The sequence below is a fragment of the Oncorhynchus clarkii genome, chromosome 26 (genome assembly GCF_045791955.1).
Source record: "Oncorhynchus clarkii lewisi isolate Uvic-CL-2024 chromosome 26, UVic_Ocla_1.0, whole genome shotgun sequence".
Lineage (NCBI taxonomy): Eukaryota > Metazoa > Chordata > Actinopteri > Salmoniformes > Salmonidae > Oncorhynchus > Oncorhynchus clarkii.
The window spans coordinates 22,029,921-22,047,275 of record NC_092172.1 but is presented as its reverse complement, the minus strand read 5'-3'; the positions used below and the strand labels follow the sequence as shown (position 1 = coordinate 22,047,275).

Genomic DNA, 17,355 nt, shown 5'->3' with positions numbered 1-17,355 from the left:
GGAACACTGAATGACCCTTGAATTGATAGATCTGAGTTACTGATTGGATGAAGAATCCATCCACTTCTCATCACAGTCTGAAATCTGTTTCTGATTAGAATGCAACACATAAAACTAGAAGTGGAATGGGAAATTCCCTTTGGAATCACTTTACAGAAAAACTTACACAACAACACCTAATACCTAAGATAAGAGCATGATATACATGCTGTATTACAGGAATATCTAGACACATCTATTTAGTAGGCCTGCAAATAAACATTTTCTTCCCTTTACGTCTAAAAAAAGCTAGAGAGCGAGAGAGAGAGAGAGATGGGGGGACACAGATGGCAGCATGAAACCACCCAACACCACCACACAACCATAAGCCACTGTCAAACCTCATGCTCCGGTGCTTATAACATGCAATGCAACTGTTGGCTAAATAACAAACACTGTTAACATGTTCTCCCCATCAGGTTCCAAGGGAATCTGTATTCCAAAAACTAACAGCGGATTTGACAGCTCTGGCAGCAGGAGCACGTCCATATCCAAAGCTGACTGAGGGTTGATTTGAAAACAAAGCTCAGCCCGGCGTAGTTCTAATGCTGTGTGATATGAACAGGAAGAGAGAGTTTGTACTGTAGCCTATCTGGGCCTCTAGATTAAATGGTGGTATTCTATAACATTTGATGAAAGTGGTGATGTTGAAGCCATGCAGTGTATGAGGCCCTGCTAAAGTGGATAGGGCAATAGCTTTCTGTTCACTCTGCCCTAACCCCAATCAATAACGTAATCCAATGAACCTCTGTCTTAGCTGTTTACCCGTTGTTGTCTTAGCCCTCCCAATCAACACCTGTGATTGCTTTATGCCTCCCTCTAATGTCAATATGCCTTGTATACTGTTGTTTAGGGTAGTTCTCATTGTTTTGTTTTACTGCGGAGCTCCTAGTCCCGCTCTACCTGCCTCGGTTAGCACCCTTGCCCCACCCCCCACATATGCGGAGACCCCACCTAGCTTAACTGGCGCTTCCAGAGATGCTGCCTCTCTCATTGTCACCCAATGCCTAGGTTTACCTCCACAGTACTCGCACCCTACCCTACCCTGGTCTGTGCATTATGCCCTGAATCTATCCTACCATTCCCAGAAGTCTGCTCCTTTTACTCTCTGTTTCCGAACACACTAGACGACCAGTTCTTATAGCCTTTAGCCGTACCCTTATCCTACTCCTCCTCTGTTCCTCTGGTGATGTAGAGGTTAACCCAGGCCCTGTGTGTCCCCAGGCGCTCTCATTTGTTGACTTCTGTAACCGGAAAAGCCTTGGGTTCATGCATGTTACCATCAGAAGATTCTGAAATTTCCATCCCCAATTACAATATTTTCCGTCAAGATAGAACTGCTAAAGATGGCGGAGTTGTAATCTACTGTAGAGATAGCCTGTAGAGTTCTGTCCTACTATCCAGGTCTATGCCCAAACAGTTCGAGCTACTACTTTTAAAATCCATCTCTCCAGAAATAAGTCCCTCACTGTTGCCTCTTGTTATAGACCCCCCTCAGCTCCAAGCTGTGCCCTGGACACCATGTGAATTGATTGCCCCCCATCTATCGTCAGAGTTTGTACTGTTAGGTGACCTAAACTGGGATATGCTTAACACCCCGTTCGTCCTACAATCTAAACTAGATGCCCTCAATCTCACACAAATTATCAAGGAACCTACCAGGTACAACCCCAAATCCGTAAACATGGGCACCCTCATAGATATCATCCTGACCAACTTGCCCTCTAAATACACCTCTGCTGTTTTCATCCAGGATCTCAGCGATCACTGCCTCATTGCCTGCGTCCGTTGTGGGTCTGCGGTCAGACGACCACCCCTCATCGCTGTCAAACACTCCCTTAAACACTTCAGCGAGCATGCCTTTCTAATCGACATGACCCGGGTATCCTGGAAGGATATTGATCTCATCCCGTCAGTAGAGGATGCCTGGTGGTTCTTCAAAGTACCTTCTTCACCATCTTAAATAAGTATGTCACTTTCAAAAAATTCAGAACTAAGAACAGATATAGCCCTTGGTTCACTGCCTTTGGACTGCCATCGACCAGCACAAAAACATCCTGTGGCGGACTGCACTAGCTTCGAAAAGTTCCTACGTTTTGCAACTTTTCAAGAAGTCAGGAACCAACATACACAATCAGTTAGGTAACCTAAGGCTAGCTTTTTCAAACAGAAATGGGCATCCTGCAGCACTAATTCCAAAACGTTTTGGGACACTGTTAAGTCTTTGGAGAATAAGAGCACCTCCTCCCAGCTGCCCACTGCACTGAGGCTAGGAAACACTGTCACCACCGATAAATCTATGATAATCGAGAATTTCAATAAGCATTTCTCTACGGCTGGCCACGCCTTCCACCTGGCTACCCCAACCCAGCAAACAGCTCTGCACCCCCCACAGCAACTGGCCCAAGGACCCTCTCTTCCTTAATTTATCCGCCGCCATTGTCTCAACCCCTATTACTAGTCTGTTCAACCTCTCTTTCGTATCGTCTGAGATTCCTAAAGATTTGAAAGCGGCCGCGATCATCCCCCTCTTCAAAGGGTGAGACACTCTAGACCCAAACTGTTACAGACCTATATCCATCCTGCCCTGCCTTTCTAAAAGTCTTCAAAAGCCAAGTGAAGAAACAGATCACCGACCATCTCGAATCCCACCGTACCTTCTCCACTGTGCAATCTTGTTTTCGAGCTGGTCACGGTTTACGTCAGCCACACTCAAGGTCCTAAACGATATCATAACTACCATTGATTAAGAAAAACAGTACTGTGCAGCCGTCTTCATCGAACTGGCCAAAGCTTTCGACTCTGTCAATCACCACATTCTTATCGACAGACCCAACAGCCTTGGTTTTTCTAATGACTGCCTCGCCTGGTTCACTAACTACTTCTCAGATAGAGTTCAGTGTGTCAAATCGGAGGGCCTGTTGTCCGGACCTCTGGCAGTCTCTATGGGGGTGCCACAGGGTTCAATTCTCGGGCTGAGTATTTTCTCTGTATATATCAATGATGTCGCTCCTGCTGCGGGTGATTATTTTATTCACCTCTAAGGAGACGACACCATACTGTATACATCTGACCCTTCTTTGGACACTGTGTTAACAAACCTCAAAACGAGCTTCGATGCCATACAACACTCCTTCCGTGGCCTCCAACTGCTCTTAAACGCTAGTAAAACTAAATGCATGCTCTTCAAGCCATTTCTGCCCGCACCAGCACCCGCCCCCCCGCCCGCCTAGCATCACTACGCTGGACGTTTCTGATTTAGAATATATGTACAACTATAAATACCTAGGTGTCTGGCTAGACTGTAAACTCTCCTTCCAGACTCATATTAAGCATCTCCAATCCAAAATTACATTTAGAATCAGCTTCCTATGTCGCAGCAAAGCCTCCTTCACTCATGCGGCTAAACATACCCTCGTAAAACTGACTATCCTGCCAATCCTTCACTTCGGCGATGTAATTTACAAAATAGCCTCCAACACTCTACTCAGCAAATTGGATGCAGTCTATCACAGTGCCATCTGTTTTGTGACCAAAGCCCCATATACTACCCACCATTGCGACCTGTATGCCCTCGTTGGCTGGTCCTCGCTACATGTTCGCCGCCAAATCCACTGGCTCCAGGTCATCTATAAGTCTTTGCTCGGTAAAGCTCCACCTTATCTCAGCTCACTGGTCACCATAGCAACACCCACCCATAGCACGCGCCAGAGCAGGTATATTTCACTGGTCATCCATAAAGCCAACACCTGCTTTGGCCGCCTTTCCTTCCAGTTCTCTGCTGCCAATGACTGGAACGAATTGCAAAAATCACGGAAGTTGGAGACTTATATCTCCCTCAATAAGTTCAAGCATCGGCTGTCAGAGCAGCTTACCGATCACTGCAGCTGTACACAGCCCATCTGTAAATAGCCCATCCAACCTTCTACCTACCTCATCCCCATATTTGTTTTTTGTTTTTACTGCACAACTGTAGTTCTATTTGCTCATCCTCATCTGCACCTCCATCACTCCAGTGTTAATTGCTAAATTGTAATTATTTCGCCACTATGGCCAATTTATTTCCTTACCTCCTTACTTAATTTGCACACACTGTATACAGATTTTATATTGTGTTATTGACTGTACGTTTGTTTATCCCATGTGTAATTGTCGCACTGCTTTGCTTTATCTTGGCCATGTCGCAGTTGTAAATGAGAACTTGTTCTCAACTGGCCCACCTGGTTAAATAAAGGTGAAATAAAAATCTTGCGATACTGAGTTGTAGAGCCGGTGTATTACATTACATTTCTTGAACAAATTGATCTTCTACAGGTGTCCTTTGTCCATCTGTCCGTCCATCCGTATGTCTGTCTCACTCACTCTCTTTCTTTCTTTCTTTCTTTCTTTCTTTCTTTCTATCTCTCCCGGTCTATCTCTCTCATTCTCTCCCTTACTGTCTGTCAGATTGCAACAAATTGTGGCCAAACACTATTGGAGTTTTTTTCCCCCTCACCAGTCTGTCAAGGGCCCATTAGTGATTATGTGTGTATGTTAAGCCGGGCATACACTACACATTTTTGGCGCCGATTTAGCTGTCCCAGACAGGTTTTTGAGATTGTACATGAATCCCCATGTTGTTGCCTATTCAGGCCTATCACAACGTTCATTTAATATGCGCTGGTCAGATACACAATCTGAGGGCTACCGATCTCGTCTTTAGCCAATCTCAATATTTTCAAACATCCCATTGGGCAAAAAGTGTTTGAATCATCCTTGTTTTCACCTCATTTAAACCCCCCTAAAAAGCAATGTGAGGTCGTTGAATCAACGTGGAAAACTAATTTGATTTGCAAAAAGGCTTCAGTGTAAGGGCATTTCATATTTTTTTACCTAAATACGATGACATTGTGAAATAAATGTAAATAAAATGTAAATAAAAACTAGACGTTGAACTGACGTCTGTGCCCATGGGATTTTTGATTTTATCCTCACAAAAGCTGCAACTCTTTTGTAATTTGAGAACGGTGATCAGCAATACCCAATGATATGATGACGTTGCTTCGCATCACCCAGAATGTGCAGACTCTCGAGCAGGAGCAATGACTACTACTAGCATGCGGTTGTACTTGCTTTTAACCAAAGCCAAAGTGTGAAATCGTTACTGCTCTGAAGTTCACAAGCATTGTTATTCAATTATAAATGTATTAGTTAGATATTTCAACGCTGTATGACAATGTCTTACTGAAAACATTTATGAGGCTGCTTTGAGCCAGAGCTCGATTTAGCTACGTTAACAATCTAATCACATCATCACGTAATTTATTTTTTGCGAGACAGCGTGGTATCGAGAATGCATTTACAGATGTAAATCACAAAGCTTGTAAGTCACAAAATGTTCATTAGTCTGTGAGTGTGTGTGTGTGATCTGCAGTTAATGTATCTGCAACGAGTCGATTACTAAACACACTCACTTCTCAGTTGAAGTGTTTTGCCTCCAAATCACTGCATGTCGGATGTAGAAGCCTTAGAAAAAACTTGAACAGAGATTTGGTATATCCATCGACAACTCCTGTCGATTCTCTCTACAAAGTACCACTCTTTCACTTACAGTAGACTCTCTTATTGTTTTCATTAGACGTCTTTCTCAACCAGATTAGAAAGTGTGTGTGGAAAGCTTCTATTTCCTGCTCACCAGCAAGTAGCATTTTGGCATTTCTCTCTGCGTTGTACTTAGGCTACCACATTTATCTTTACAAACGTGTACTATCTGCTGGTCCCCATCGCAGCACTGTGTTTCGGTCACAAATTCCACTGCTCACTACGTTTGTCATTTTGGAAGATTAAGTACACTGTAGTCATTACTGACAAGGGTTTATTTTTTTTCCTTGTCTCTTGACATTCCCACTTTCCCTCTTACAATTTTAGGTTAACTTCTTGTCTTTCTTGCTTCTGTCTCTCTTCTTCCCCTACACCTCAATCTCTATCTCCTTCTGGCCCCTGTTCATATTCTACAGGGTATGTTAAACCATGAGTCTCTGGATCTGTTGTTTTTTCCTGATCCCTCTGCCAAGGGAGGAGAGCTTTTGAACCCTCCCTCCACATCATTATTTAAGACTAAATTACATTAAGTGTGGGCTGTGTGGGAGCCAAGCTGTCTCCTAAAGCCAGGAGGGAGCAGGTTCCCCATGCTCCCCCTCAAAGAGTTATGGCTCACCTTTTACCGCCTCCTCCTCTCCTCCCTCTCCTCCCTCTCCTCCTCTCCTCCCTCCCCTCCTCTCTCACTCCACTTCAAGTGCTACAGGGGAAGGAGTGAAGAGGCCTGGAGTCATCTCTCTCTTCTCCAGGACCTCTCTGCTTCCCTGCCAAGCCACACCTGTGCCAAGCAGATTGTGTGTATCACCTAGGAAAGATCTCTTGAACCCAAAGTGACAGTACAGCACCGTGAAGGGACTGCATCGGCTCCGCCAGCATCAACTTTTATACTATAGGCACATTTACAGAGCAGTCAAAGCCAGTTGCCACTAAAAATGAAATACAATATGTTTCCCCCCCCTGTATGCAAGGCAAGTACAGTGTGGCTCTAGTGAGGCCTCTACATCAAACGTTTCATTATGGATTAAAAGCAGTGGGCCAGAGAATGAGGCAGTGGTACTGCTTGCACTGACCGTGATCAGATAGACAGACTCCAGACCGGCCAATTAAAAGGCCACACATTCAATTTCCTCTCTGCATAGGGACTGGGGATGAGACGAGACCACTGTGAAAGTATGAACCTTTTAAAGCACACAGCCTTTCACTAACTGTTATTTGGTCTGCTGTGCTGGTTTATTAGAGAACCTGTTGAACTTGATCAAGTTATCAAGTTAAACCTGTTTGGCTACCACTAGCTAGAACTTGACAGGTGGTAGGCATTGCCATGTAAATTCTACCTAGCCGCTGGTTTAAATCTATGGTAATTACCAGGTTAAAATAGTCTGGATGAAGTGGCACTCTATCAGGCAGACAACTGATGTGTTCTGTCGAGGCATGGTCCATTTGATGATCGAGAGATGAGGATAAAGACAGAGTACCTCTGAAGACACTCTTAGGGTAAAACCACCAACATGTATTTTTTTCATCTGTGTCCTTCCGGAAGCCATTATTGCAATCTGATGGCTTGAGAGAGTGTATGTTCAATGTGATGGTTCCCTAGTATGACCAAGGCAAGGAAATATCTAGCACAATTGTGTGTTTTGCAGTCTCCTGACAATGTCATCTTTGGGATGCATTGTGTGTCGACTGTGTGGATTAGTGGTATGTATGCTTGTCAGAAAGGGTCTACAATAATGCATGTTTTATGGTTGATCCTTGTATACCTTCCACCAATCATTGTGTATCAATCCCACATACGTGCAATGCAAGTTGTTTAAGTAGCGTTATTTACAGAGTTCTGTGAAAGTATCCTTAACTTTCACAGTTGTACCTGTCTGTACTGTATATTGAACTCTGGTGTTTGTTTCTATTAAAACCTACTGGTTAGATGTTGCCTGTAAACCCTCTGTGCAGCAGATCAGCTTGGCCTCTCCTAGAGGGAGAGATGCTATAAATTCCTTCCCAAGGTTTTTATGGTAACGAGCAAGGCCACAGTGAGCAGAGAAGACCTATAGAAGGAAGGTCAGACACAAAGGCAACTATAGAAATTTGAGAAAAAAGCAGACATCTGTCCGAGCATGCAGAACACTCACATGCACAAACAGTTATGCACACACAATCACACACACACACACACACACACACACACACACACACACACACACACACACACACACACATTTGCATGAACATAACAAGATTCAACAACTTGACACATAAACTGAACAAGTTCCACTGACATGTGACTTACAGAAATTGAATAATGTGTCCCTGAACAAAACGGGTGGTCAAAATCAAAAGTAACAGTCAGTATCTGGTGTGGGCACCAGCTGCATTAAGCCCTGCAGTGCATCTCCTCCTCATGGACTGCACCAGATTTGCCAGTTCTTGTTTTGAGATGTTACCCCACTCTTCCACCAAGGCACCTGCAAGTTCCCGGACATTTCTGGGGGAAATGGCCCTAGCCCTCAACCTCAGGTCCCAGACGTGCTCAATGGGATTGAAATCAGGGCTCTTCGCTGGCCATGACAGAACACTGACATTCCTGTCTTGCAGGAAATCACGCACAGAACGAGCTGTATGGCTGGTGGCATTGACAAGCTGGAGGGTCATGTCAGGATGAGCCTGCAGGAAGGGTACCACATGAGGGAGGAGGATGCCTTCCCTGTAACGCAAAGCGTTGAGATTGCCTGCAATGACAACAAGCTCAGTCTGAGGATGCTGTAACACACCGCCCCAGGCCATGACGAACCCTCCACTTCCAAATCCATCCCGCTCCAGAGTACAGGCCTCGGTGTAATGCTCATTCCTTCGACGATAAACACAAATCTGACCATCACCCATGGTGAGACAAAACCGCGACTCGTCAGTGAAGAGCACTTTTTGCCAGTTCTGTCTGGTCCAGTGACGGTGGGTTTGTGCCCATAGGTAACGTTGTTTCCGGTGATAACAACAGGCCTACAAGCCCTCAGTCCAGCCTCTCTCAGCCTATGCGGACAGTCTGAGCACTGATGGAGGAATTGTGCGTTTCTGGTTTAACTCGGGCAGTTGTTGTTGCCATCCTGTACCTGTTCCGCGGGTGTGATGTTTGGATGTACCGATCCTGTGCAAGTGTTCTGCCACTGTGAGGATGATCAGCTGTCCATCCTATCTCCCTGTAGCCCTGTCTTAGGCGTTTCACAGTACGGACATTGTCATTTATTGCCGTGGCCACATCTGCAGTCCTCATGCCTCCTTGCAGCATGTTCAAGACACGTTCACGCAGATGAGCAGGGACCCTGGGCATCTTTCTTTTTGTGTTTTTCAGAGTCCATAGAAAGGCCTCTGTAGTGTCCAAGTTTTCATAACTGTGACCATAATTGCTTCTCGTCTGTAAGCTGTTAGTGTCTTAACGACTGTTCCACAGGTGCATGTTCATTAATTGTTTATGGTTCCTTGAACAAGCATGGAAAACCGTGTTTAAACCCTTCACAATGAAGATCTGTGAAGTTATTTTGATTTTTACGAATTGTCTTTGAAAGACAGGGTCCTGAAAAAGGGACGTTTAGTTTAGTTTATATATCTCTAACGTCACCCTGTTGTAAATGTTCAGTGTGATTACGTTTACAACCTTTGTCAATTTCATAACCTTTTTTCTACAAGCAGCAACCAGAGCTCATCCATCAAATTAATTTCCTAAAAAGAGATGGAGGGCTTTTAAAAAGAGATAACCTTGTTATTTTGTGCTGAAATGAAATGAGTTCATTTGTTTGTCAGGCTTGTCCCCCTCCTCAGTCTGACGATGAGAGGAACAGAGACAAATCTAAGCTCAAGACAACAACACTTTATTTTACAATGCCAATGCAGCTTTCCCAGATAGTCTGTTTACATGTATTAGAAAAGACTGCCACAATCGACAGTCTCCGGTACTATTCTAGCATGTCAGTAACCCACTCACTCAGTATGAACTCATACGTTTATTGACTATTATACCATTCATTATAACAATAACATCATTACACTATTATCTGTCGATCAACTTCACTACATATCCTCCCTACAGTTGGCTTGCTGATGTTATGTTAGCATTCACAACACGCTGAGTGGGTGTTACAATCATTAGCACAGTGGTGTCCAATCAGAGACTTCCCAGGTGCTACCCTAGGATCATGTCCATTATCTATTGTATGAGATTTGAGAGTATCATCCCAGAGAGGAATTGAGAGAGAGAGTGGAAGAGAAAAAGAGAGTGTTGAAGAGGGGAGAGTAACAAAGAGGTAGAGAGAGGGAGAATGAACGGGATGGAGGGAGGGAGGGAGAGGGAGAAGGAGAGAGACAAGTGAAAGAATCACCAATTTGCTTTTAAAATCAAGTTAGAAAATTATTTCCCTGAAAAACGGGACCAAGTGATTGGGCGGCTAAATTGCTTATAGCATTCAAACACATTTTGAATGCATTTCGTTTTGGTAAAAATGAAAAAACGAGAGAAAAAATTAAGTTCACATTCTTTGCACAAGTAAAAAGCAAATTCTTCTCATCCTTGCCGCTTTGTGATGAGAAGCCTGTTTCGGCGTACTCTTTTGATGGCGTCCTGAAAGTGGTGGAGGAATAGGCTACCTTAAAGATCTGAGCCAGAGCACTACCTGTGGGTGGTTCAATTAAATCAAATGTATTTTAAAGTGACTGGGGAATGGGACTGGCTGACATGTCATACAATGCAGGATGTTCTGAAGTGGATTGAGTGTCCCTCGAAAATCTATCCCCCTTCTATCTCTTTGTTCTCTGGAGTGCCTTTTGAAGCAGACCACACACACACCACACATACACTGCATCCACATCCAGAGATCTGTCAGTGTGTTCCTTCTGGGTCGGTGAGAGGAGAAAACAGATCCTGTTGGAACCACCCTCTCTGCCTTAGGAGTAATGCTATAATGAAGCTCTATGGGGGCTGGAGTGGAGTATTGGAGTTTGGAGTAGAGCAGTGTCATTAGACATAGCTATGGTTCACACAGACCATCAGCACACGTCCCACTACAGTGGCTGCCTCATTCTCCCTCTCTCTTTTTCTCTTTCATCCACTTTTTAGGGACTTCTGTCTCTCTCTTTTGCTCTCTCTGTCTGTCTCTCAATCTCTCTCTCGCTCTCTTTCTTTTTCTATATTCCTCCATGACCATGAGTGGAGAGTTTAATTAATCTATTTCCCTGATGTTTCCTTTCAAGTCCAAATCTAAAACACAATCATCAAGCCGACAGAACTATTCTGAACAACACTGGGCTATTATGTTTCTTTGGCAACAAAGCACTTGTCTGAAACAAAGATGAATCAAAACGTATTTTTTCGGATGCGTCAGAGAGGCATAGACTTGCAACAATAGACACAGCGGGAACTGAAGAGCAGTCTTGGCGGGTGTATGCTCAAATGAGCAGCCTTAGTACATCAGTTTGTTTTGCTATACTTTCTGGTACAGACTAACCTGTTATTTGACACTGAGGTGTTCCACAATAGGGGATTTCCTTACGAAACTAGAACAAAACAGGACCATGATCTTTTAAATTTTCACGAAATTGTATCCATAGAAGGGTCCTTTGGTGGAATAATTGTTGACATTCTTAAAGCATAATAAATAAAACAATCTCAATATTCATATATTACTGTAAGAGAATTGTTATTGCAATCAAACTACTCATTACAGAGCAAGCGGTAAAGCTTCATATGACAAATATTTTATTTATGCGACTTACAGATGAAACATTATGGTGGGTAAGGCCAAAACGTTCCAACTTCAATTAATTATTTCTAATTATGCTTTAAGATACATACAGCAAATGTATGTCAACAATACTTCCTCCTGTTATGCGGAGTGGAACATGGGAACCCAAGAGCAGACTCAGACGAGGAGATTGGGAGAAGTAACCAAGGTATTTATTGAAACACAGGCGGAAGATGGAGTGCAGGTCAGGGGAAGCTCGGGCGGGTTGCTGGAAACCAGGTGCGGAGGCTGAGGCTGGAGCGAGAGGGGTTGAGACAGGGTAAGCAGGTCCAGAGGGGAATCCAAGGGAGTAGTAGAGTGGGGAATCCAGGACAGAGTAGCAGGATGATGAGACGTGAGACAGGGACCAGAGTCAGAGCAGGCAGAACTGTAGCACAGAGGAAAACAGTATCAGGCAAGGACAGCAGGATAACACGCTTGGTTAACATAGAGATTCTGCGAACATCAGAAGGTGGGGGGGAAATTAACTATATTCTGGTAAACCAACCAATTGAACGGTGGTACTTAATGAATATAGTGTCAGTTTGGTTGTCATCTGAGACATTCTCATCAATGATAAGATGACATAAACTCTACAGTGGAAAGTCTACACATCAGAGTTATAGGATTCACAAGGAATTGTTGTTCAATTTAAATGTTTGAATATGAAATTACTTGTGATGGGATGAAATGTGATTTTAGCTTCTAAAATGTGAGATTTGGGTTTTCATAAGATAAGGCTCTGCTCAATCAGTGGCCCGCCCTCCTCTCCCTTCCTATATAAAGCCTTGACGACAATATAACCTCGTGTTCCGAGGATGTGAGGAAAACAGTCCGATGTCAGAATGGTTCAGATAATAACTACAGAACGAAGCCAACATCAGCGTGAGCTTTGGTTGCGAATGGTATGAACTTTGAACTCTTATTCACTACAGAAGTGATACCTCCTAGCCGTTGCGTTAGCAACAGCAGCTGCAAACTCAGGTTAGGAAGGAACATACAGAGTATCCCGTCTACCACACTACAACGTTACTACAACGTATTCAATATACCAGCAGATACATTATTCAAAGGACTCGGTTGGGCAACATGGCCTTCCATCTACCACCAACCTACCGAAGCGCAGCTCAGAGTAAATATTTATTGCATTTTCCTTTTCCAAATGGGCGGTAATTTAGAATGCATAAGATACTGTATTTACGATAGCACAGCTTCGCCCTTTGTTCCTCAGTCTTCCCGAACTTTCACTCAAACCCAGCCCCTTTTCTTTTGTGTAACAAGCTGTCATATCTGTTCCGCCCACTAGGGACGTTTTCCTTTATGACGTAATTTGTAATCAAGTTATGATTAGTTATATGTATGTGTAATTCTGTGTGATTAGTTAGGTATTTAGTAAATAAATAATGAAACCCAATTTCGTATTGCTGATTCAACTTGTTAGCCAGGGTTCGTGAAGATAACCAAGAATTTACAACTTTCAGATGAGACTGAATTAAGGTGACGATTAATATTGACTACTATTGATGTAAAATATTACTAGGTCTTTAAGAGTTTATTCGGAAGATAACAGCTCTATAAATATTAGTTAATTACATTTACATGATTAGCTCAATCAATAATAAATAATTAAAAAGTGATCACCCAACACACAGCAATGGGACTGGATGGTACTGGAACAGAATCCTCTATTGGAAACATTAATTGGTGGCTTGTAAAGCAATGATCTGGCATTGGATACTTAACTTTGATCTTTATAGACGCCACAGGTGCAAACATGCCCGGTGGCAGATGTCTGACAAGATGTGCTGAGCTGCAGTTTTCTTTTCTTCTGGGGACTTGTGTTCGATGTTCATTGTTCATCGGGACACAGGGTTTCCATTTATGTCACCATTTACATTCTCACCCAAATTATAGCTTTATAATTGCTGTATTACATATGAACCAATATATCCATGTTTTATAATGTGCTTTATCTACACCATTGTGTAAAGGTGTCAAAAATGCCCAGAGCAGGGTTTGGTTCATCGCACATATGGCAGAATGCACTTTTCATTGTATTGTACATCACACAGTCTCTCTCATATATAGCAATACAAACAGAATGTTCTAGTCAACTGCTAGCCACCTATTCACAGCCAAAGAGCCATTACTGCCACAGTGTGATGTCATAAATCACAGCCGTAATGAAAAAGTCGGGGCGCAAATGAGCCAGTGTGGTGCTCAAACACTTTTAATTGTGTCTTTTGCAGTCGCAGTGATCCTATTGTGCTCCAAGTGAATTGCGCTTAAGAAATATGATTTCCACTTGGAATGGGCCAGAGTGTATAATGCTGTTATCCAAGATATATGTTTAATGTTGAACATTATAACTAATTATATAGGCCATATAATAAATACAATTTGATTTGATATAATATTTTCATGTCCACACCACATTTCTATGATATGGACAGGAGAAGTATTATTTCACAAGCCAATCCAGTAGAAAGGAAAAAACGATGTTGATTAAACATTTTCTCACAACTCTCAAGGCTTCTCCTTTGTTGTGATTGGATGTCGATGGAGCTGTGTCTCTCTCAGGTCTGAGTTCAGCCTGGGGTTAAATCCTGCTCTATGCGTTGAGTGTTTTATCTGATCATGGACCAGCACAGAGACATTCCCTCTCTCTCAGGCAGTGACACAAAGAACCCTGCGGTGTCCAGAGCTACTGATTAAATATTTATGCAGGTTTTATGAAGTGGTGATGCCGGCGCTCCATCTGAAGTGACGCACGCTGTATTCATCACTTCTTTGTCTCAGAGAGAAAAAGGGAAGAGGGGAAATAAACATCATCCGTTCTCTCCCCTCATCTGTAAGTGTAATGTGGTGAATATGGCTGGGCCTCCATCTGTCAGACGACAAGTGAATTTGATGATCTCACTCTCTCTCTCTCTCTCTCTCTCTCTCTCTCTCTCTCTCTCTCTCAGGGTGATGACGTTCTGACAGTCATCAAAATGAAGGCTCAGTGGCCTGCCTGGCAACCCTTCAATGTGTGAGTAGTCCAACAGTAACCTCCTCTATCATCCCTCTCTCTCTCGCGCTCTCTCTCTGTTTCTTTCGCTCTCTCTTTGTCTAACTCACTCACACTTTCTCTTGGGGGATTGACCCATCCTGCAGCAACGTCCTTTTTCGTTCCTCTCTCTCCTTTCTGTATGCCACCCTCACCCTTCTTCTTCTCCCTCCTTTCTGTATGCCATCCTCACTCTTATTCTTCTCTCTCCTTTCTGTATGCCATCCTCACTCTTCTTCTTCTCTCTCCTTTCTGTATGCCATCCTCACTCTTCTTCTTCTCTCTCCTTTCTGTATGCCATCCTCACCCTTCTTCTTCTCCCTCCTTTCTGTATGCCATCCTCACCCTTCTTCTTCTCCCTCCTTTCTGTATGCCATCCTCACTCTTCTTCTTCTCTCTTCTTTCTGTTTACCACCCTCACCCTTCTTCTTCTCACCCCTTCCATGTTTTCTCTCTTTTCACAAATGCATGAGTTACACCACACTGCAAGGTCTTCTTCATCGCTCATCTACTCACGTTGAATCATGCCTTGCCTCCCAAGCACACAAATGAGATATCACAACTCATTCATCCAAAGTTCTGCACTCGACTTGTTGCTCTGTGCCATGGAGCCAATTAAATGCACATGGCCTTAATCTGTGAGCTCATCTCCACCTGCACCAAGCTGATCAGTGTGACTAGGCTTCCTTTAGACTCCTGCATGCATAAACCTTAATTTAATCTCTTATTTAGGACAAAAACAAGGAGCAAGTTAGCCCAGGTAGCGCAGAGAGAAGCATCCTCAATGTAAAAAACACTCTCACAGAGGATCTGAGTGTGAGACTCCAAAGAGAGCTTTCAAAGGCAGCCACAGCTAGGGACAGAGCCAATCAAATACACAGAGGGTAATTATCTCGCTATCTTGTTTATATGCCAGAAAATTAATTGTATCATAAAGTGGTTGTGTAAATGCAGAGGAAATCAAATCAACTGGTTTAGGGGATGGGTGGTAGGAAAGGGAGGATGAGAGGAGGGGAAGAGGAGAGGAGGAGGTGGAGGTTCTTGCTTGTAGTGTGATGTGGAAATGCACACATTCTGTTTGTACATGAGGTTTTCTTCCTTGAAAGTAGGGTGCAGAAATGGTTAAGTGCGTATTTTCCTCCTGCAGTTGAAGGATGTTTCTTTTTATTCTTTAAAATGAGTCTGTTGGGATTGCATGCGATCTTTGTTCATACGTGTTCGTACATGTTTTTGGACATGTTTATAAATGATGTTTGTTCGTCTTTGTACATGTGATTCATAAAGTTTGTGTGTGTGTGCGTGCGTGCGTGTGTGTATGTGTGTGAATAAGTGAAGGGGGCTTATGTTACTGCACCTGTGTGTACGTGTATATGTATGTGTGTGGGTTAAGAGGGTGTGTGTTTTGATGATGATTGATAGAACTCCTGGAGGGGTTTTTCTCCATCAATGTTAATGGCCTCCAGGCTCCTGTGTATCAAGACATCAGGCTGACCTATACTACACAGCTGCCTGCCAATTAACAAACCCTCCTACCCTGCCTTTGAAGAAAAGGAAGAGGGAGAAAACAATAAACAGAGAGAGAGAGAGCAAGAGTGAGAGAAATAGACGTTGATTAATTATCAGTGGTTAGACAACCAGCTCTTTATCACGTCTGAAGGATCCAAGGCAGATCTTTAGAGATGGAACTTCAAGGTTCAGGGATATCTGGGATCAGTGTTGGGTTCGGAAGCATTTGGAAGAACCATCATAATGGGACCACATGTAACCACATATTTATTTACCGGTCTCTCTATGCATCTTCCTTTCTGGTGCCTTTGTTCCCCATTATATCACTTGTACTGATTACGAACTAAAGTGGTCATCTTGAGAGAGATGTGGTGGCTGAAGCAAAGGAAAGGGAGAGAGAGTCAGAGGAGGGTGGAGAGGGAGCGAGGGAGGTGGGTGAGCGGAGGGGTGCAGATATGACAGCCATTATTACACACAGCAGAGCTACAGCAGTCTGTCTCCTGAGACTCATAACATGTTCAAGGGAGAGGAAGAGAGAGAGAGAGAGAAAGAGAGAAATTAGCCAAAATAGGGAACGATGGACACAGAGAGAGCAACAGAGAAGGAGATGTGGTCAGAGAGAGTGAGGGAGGAAGAGAAAGTAATGGAAGGAGGAATAGATTTCCACCAGAGCCGTCTCCAACCAACCAACCGCTCCACGCCGCCACACCAAGGTCAGCATTATGGTGTTCACGGATTTACGAGGCTTGCTGGACCTATCGTTGAGGGAAGCTCGCCTAATTAAAAACACTGCGGCGCACTGATGAAATTACCCCCTGCCCGCCTCATTTGCATACACGCCAGGGGATTAGCCGGGCTGGACTTGGAAGGAATCAATTTCCTTTGTGTTGTGTTCACGTTCCTCCTACTTCCCTTTGGCCGTGTTTTATTGACGTGCAAACACATCATTCTCCCTGTCTGTCGTTTTCACAATGTCCTTTTAAATGACATGTTTGCTTTTGCCCTCCCCGGCTGGATTGATGAGGAGTACATTTTACACAGTAAACTGGAGACTCAGGGGCGCTGCAGCTCCTTTCCCCTTTGAGTTTGAGGTCTCTGTCTGTCTGTCTGTCTGTCTGTCTGTCTGTCTGTCTGTCTGTCTGTCTGTGCGTGCTTCATAGGTAAACCATGTTTGAGAGGATGTCTGGTTTCATCTGGTTTCCCTCTCAGTCCCACTGGTCTACCTGCACTTCTAGATAACCTGACATAATTCGCTTCAATGTTTCTCTGGGAATATCTCTATCTCACGCATACACCTGTCCCCTGTACACACACATGCACACGTTCGAGCACACACACACACATGCACACACACACACACCACTCGTATGGTCAGGTGCTACGAGAGGGACCTTGGAAAAATACAATTGGCTCAGAACA

At 43.7% G+C, this 17,355-nt stretch overlaps 1 protein-coding gene across 2 annotated transcripts in view; it reads left to right on the top strand.

The window, feature by feature from the left end:
• The window catches only part of LOC139385000 (spondin-1-like), a 138,669-nt gene that overhangs the window by 101,406 nt on the left and 19,908 nt on the right, over window positions 1-17,355 (top strand). For both annotated transcript variants that reach the window (XM_071129968.1, XM_071129967.1), the window contains exon 7: window positions 14,348-14,412. In XM_071129968.1, coding sequence (XP_070986069.1) covers window positions 14,348-14,412 — 65 coding nt within the window. The remainder of the gene's footprint in view (window positions 1-14,347; window positions 14,413-17,355) is intronic.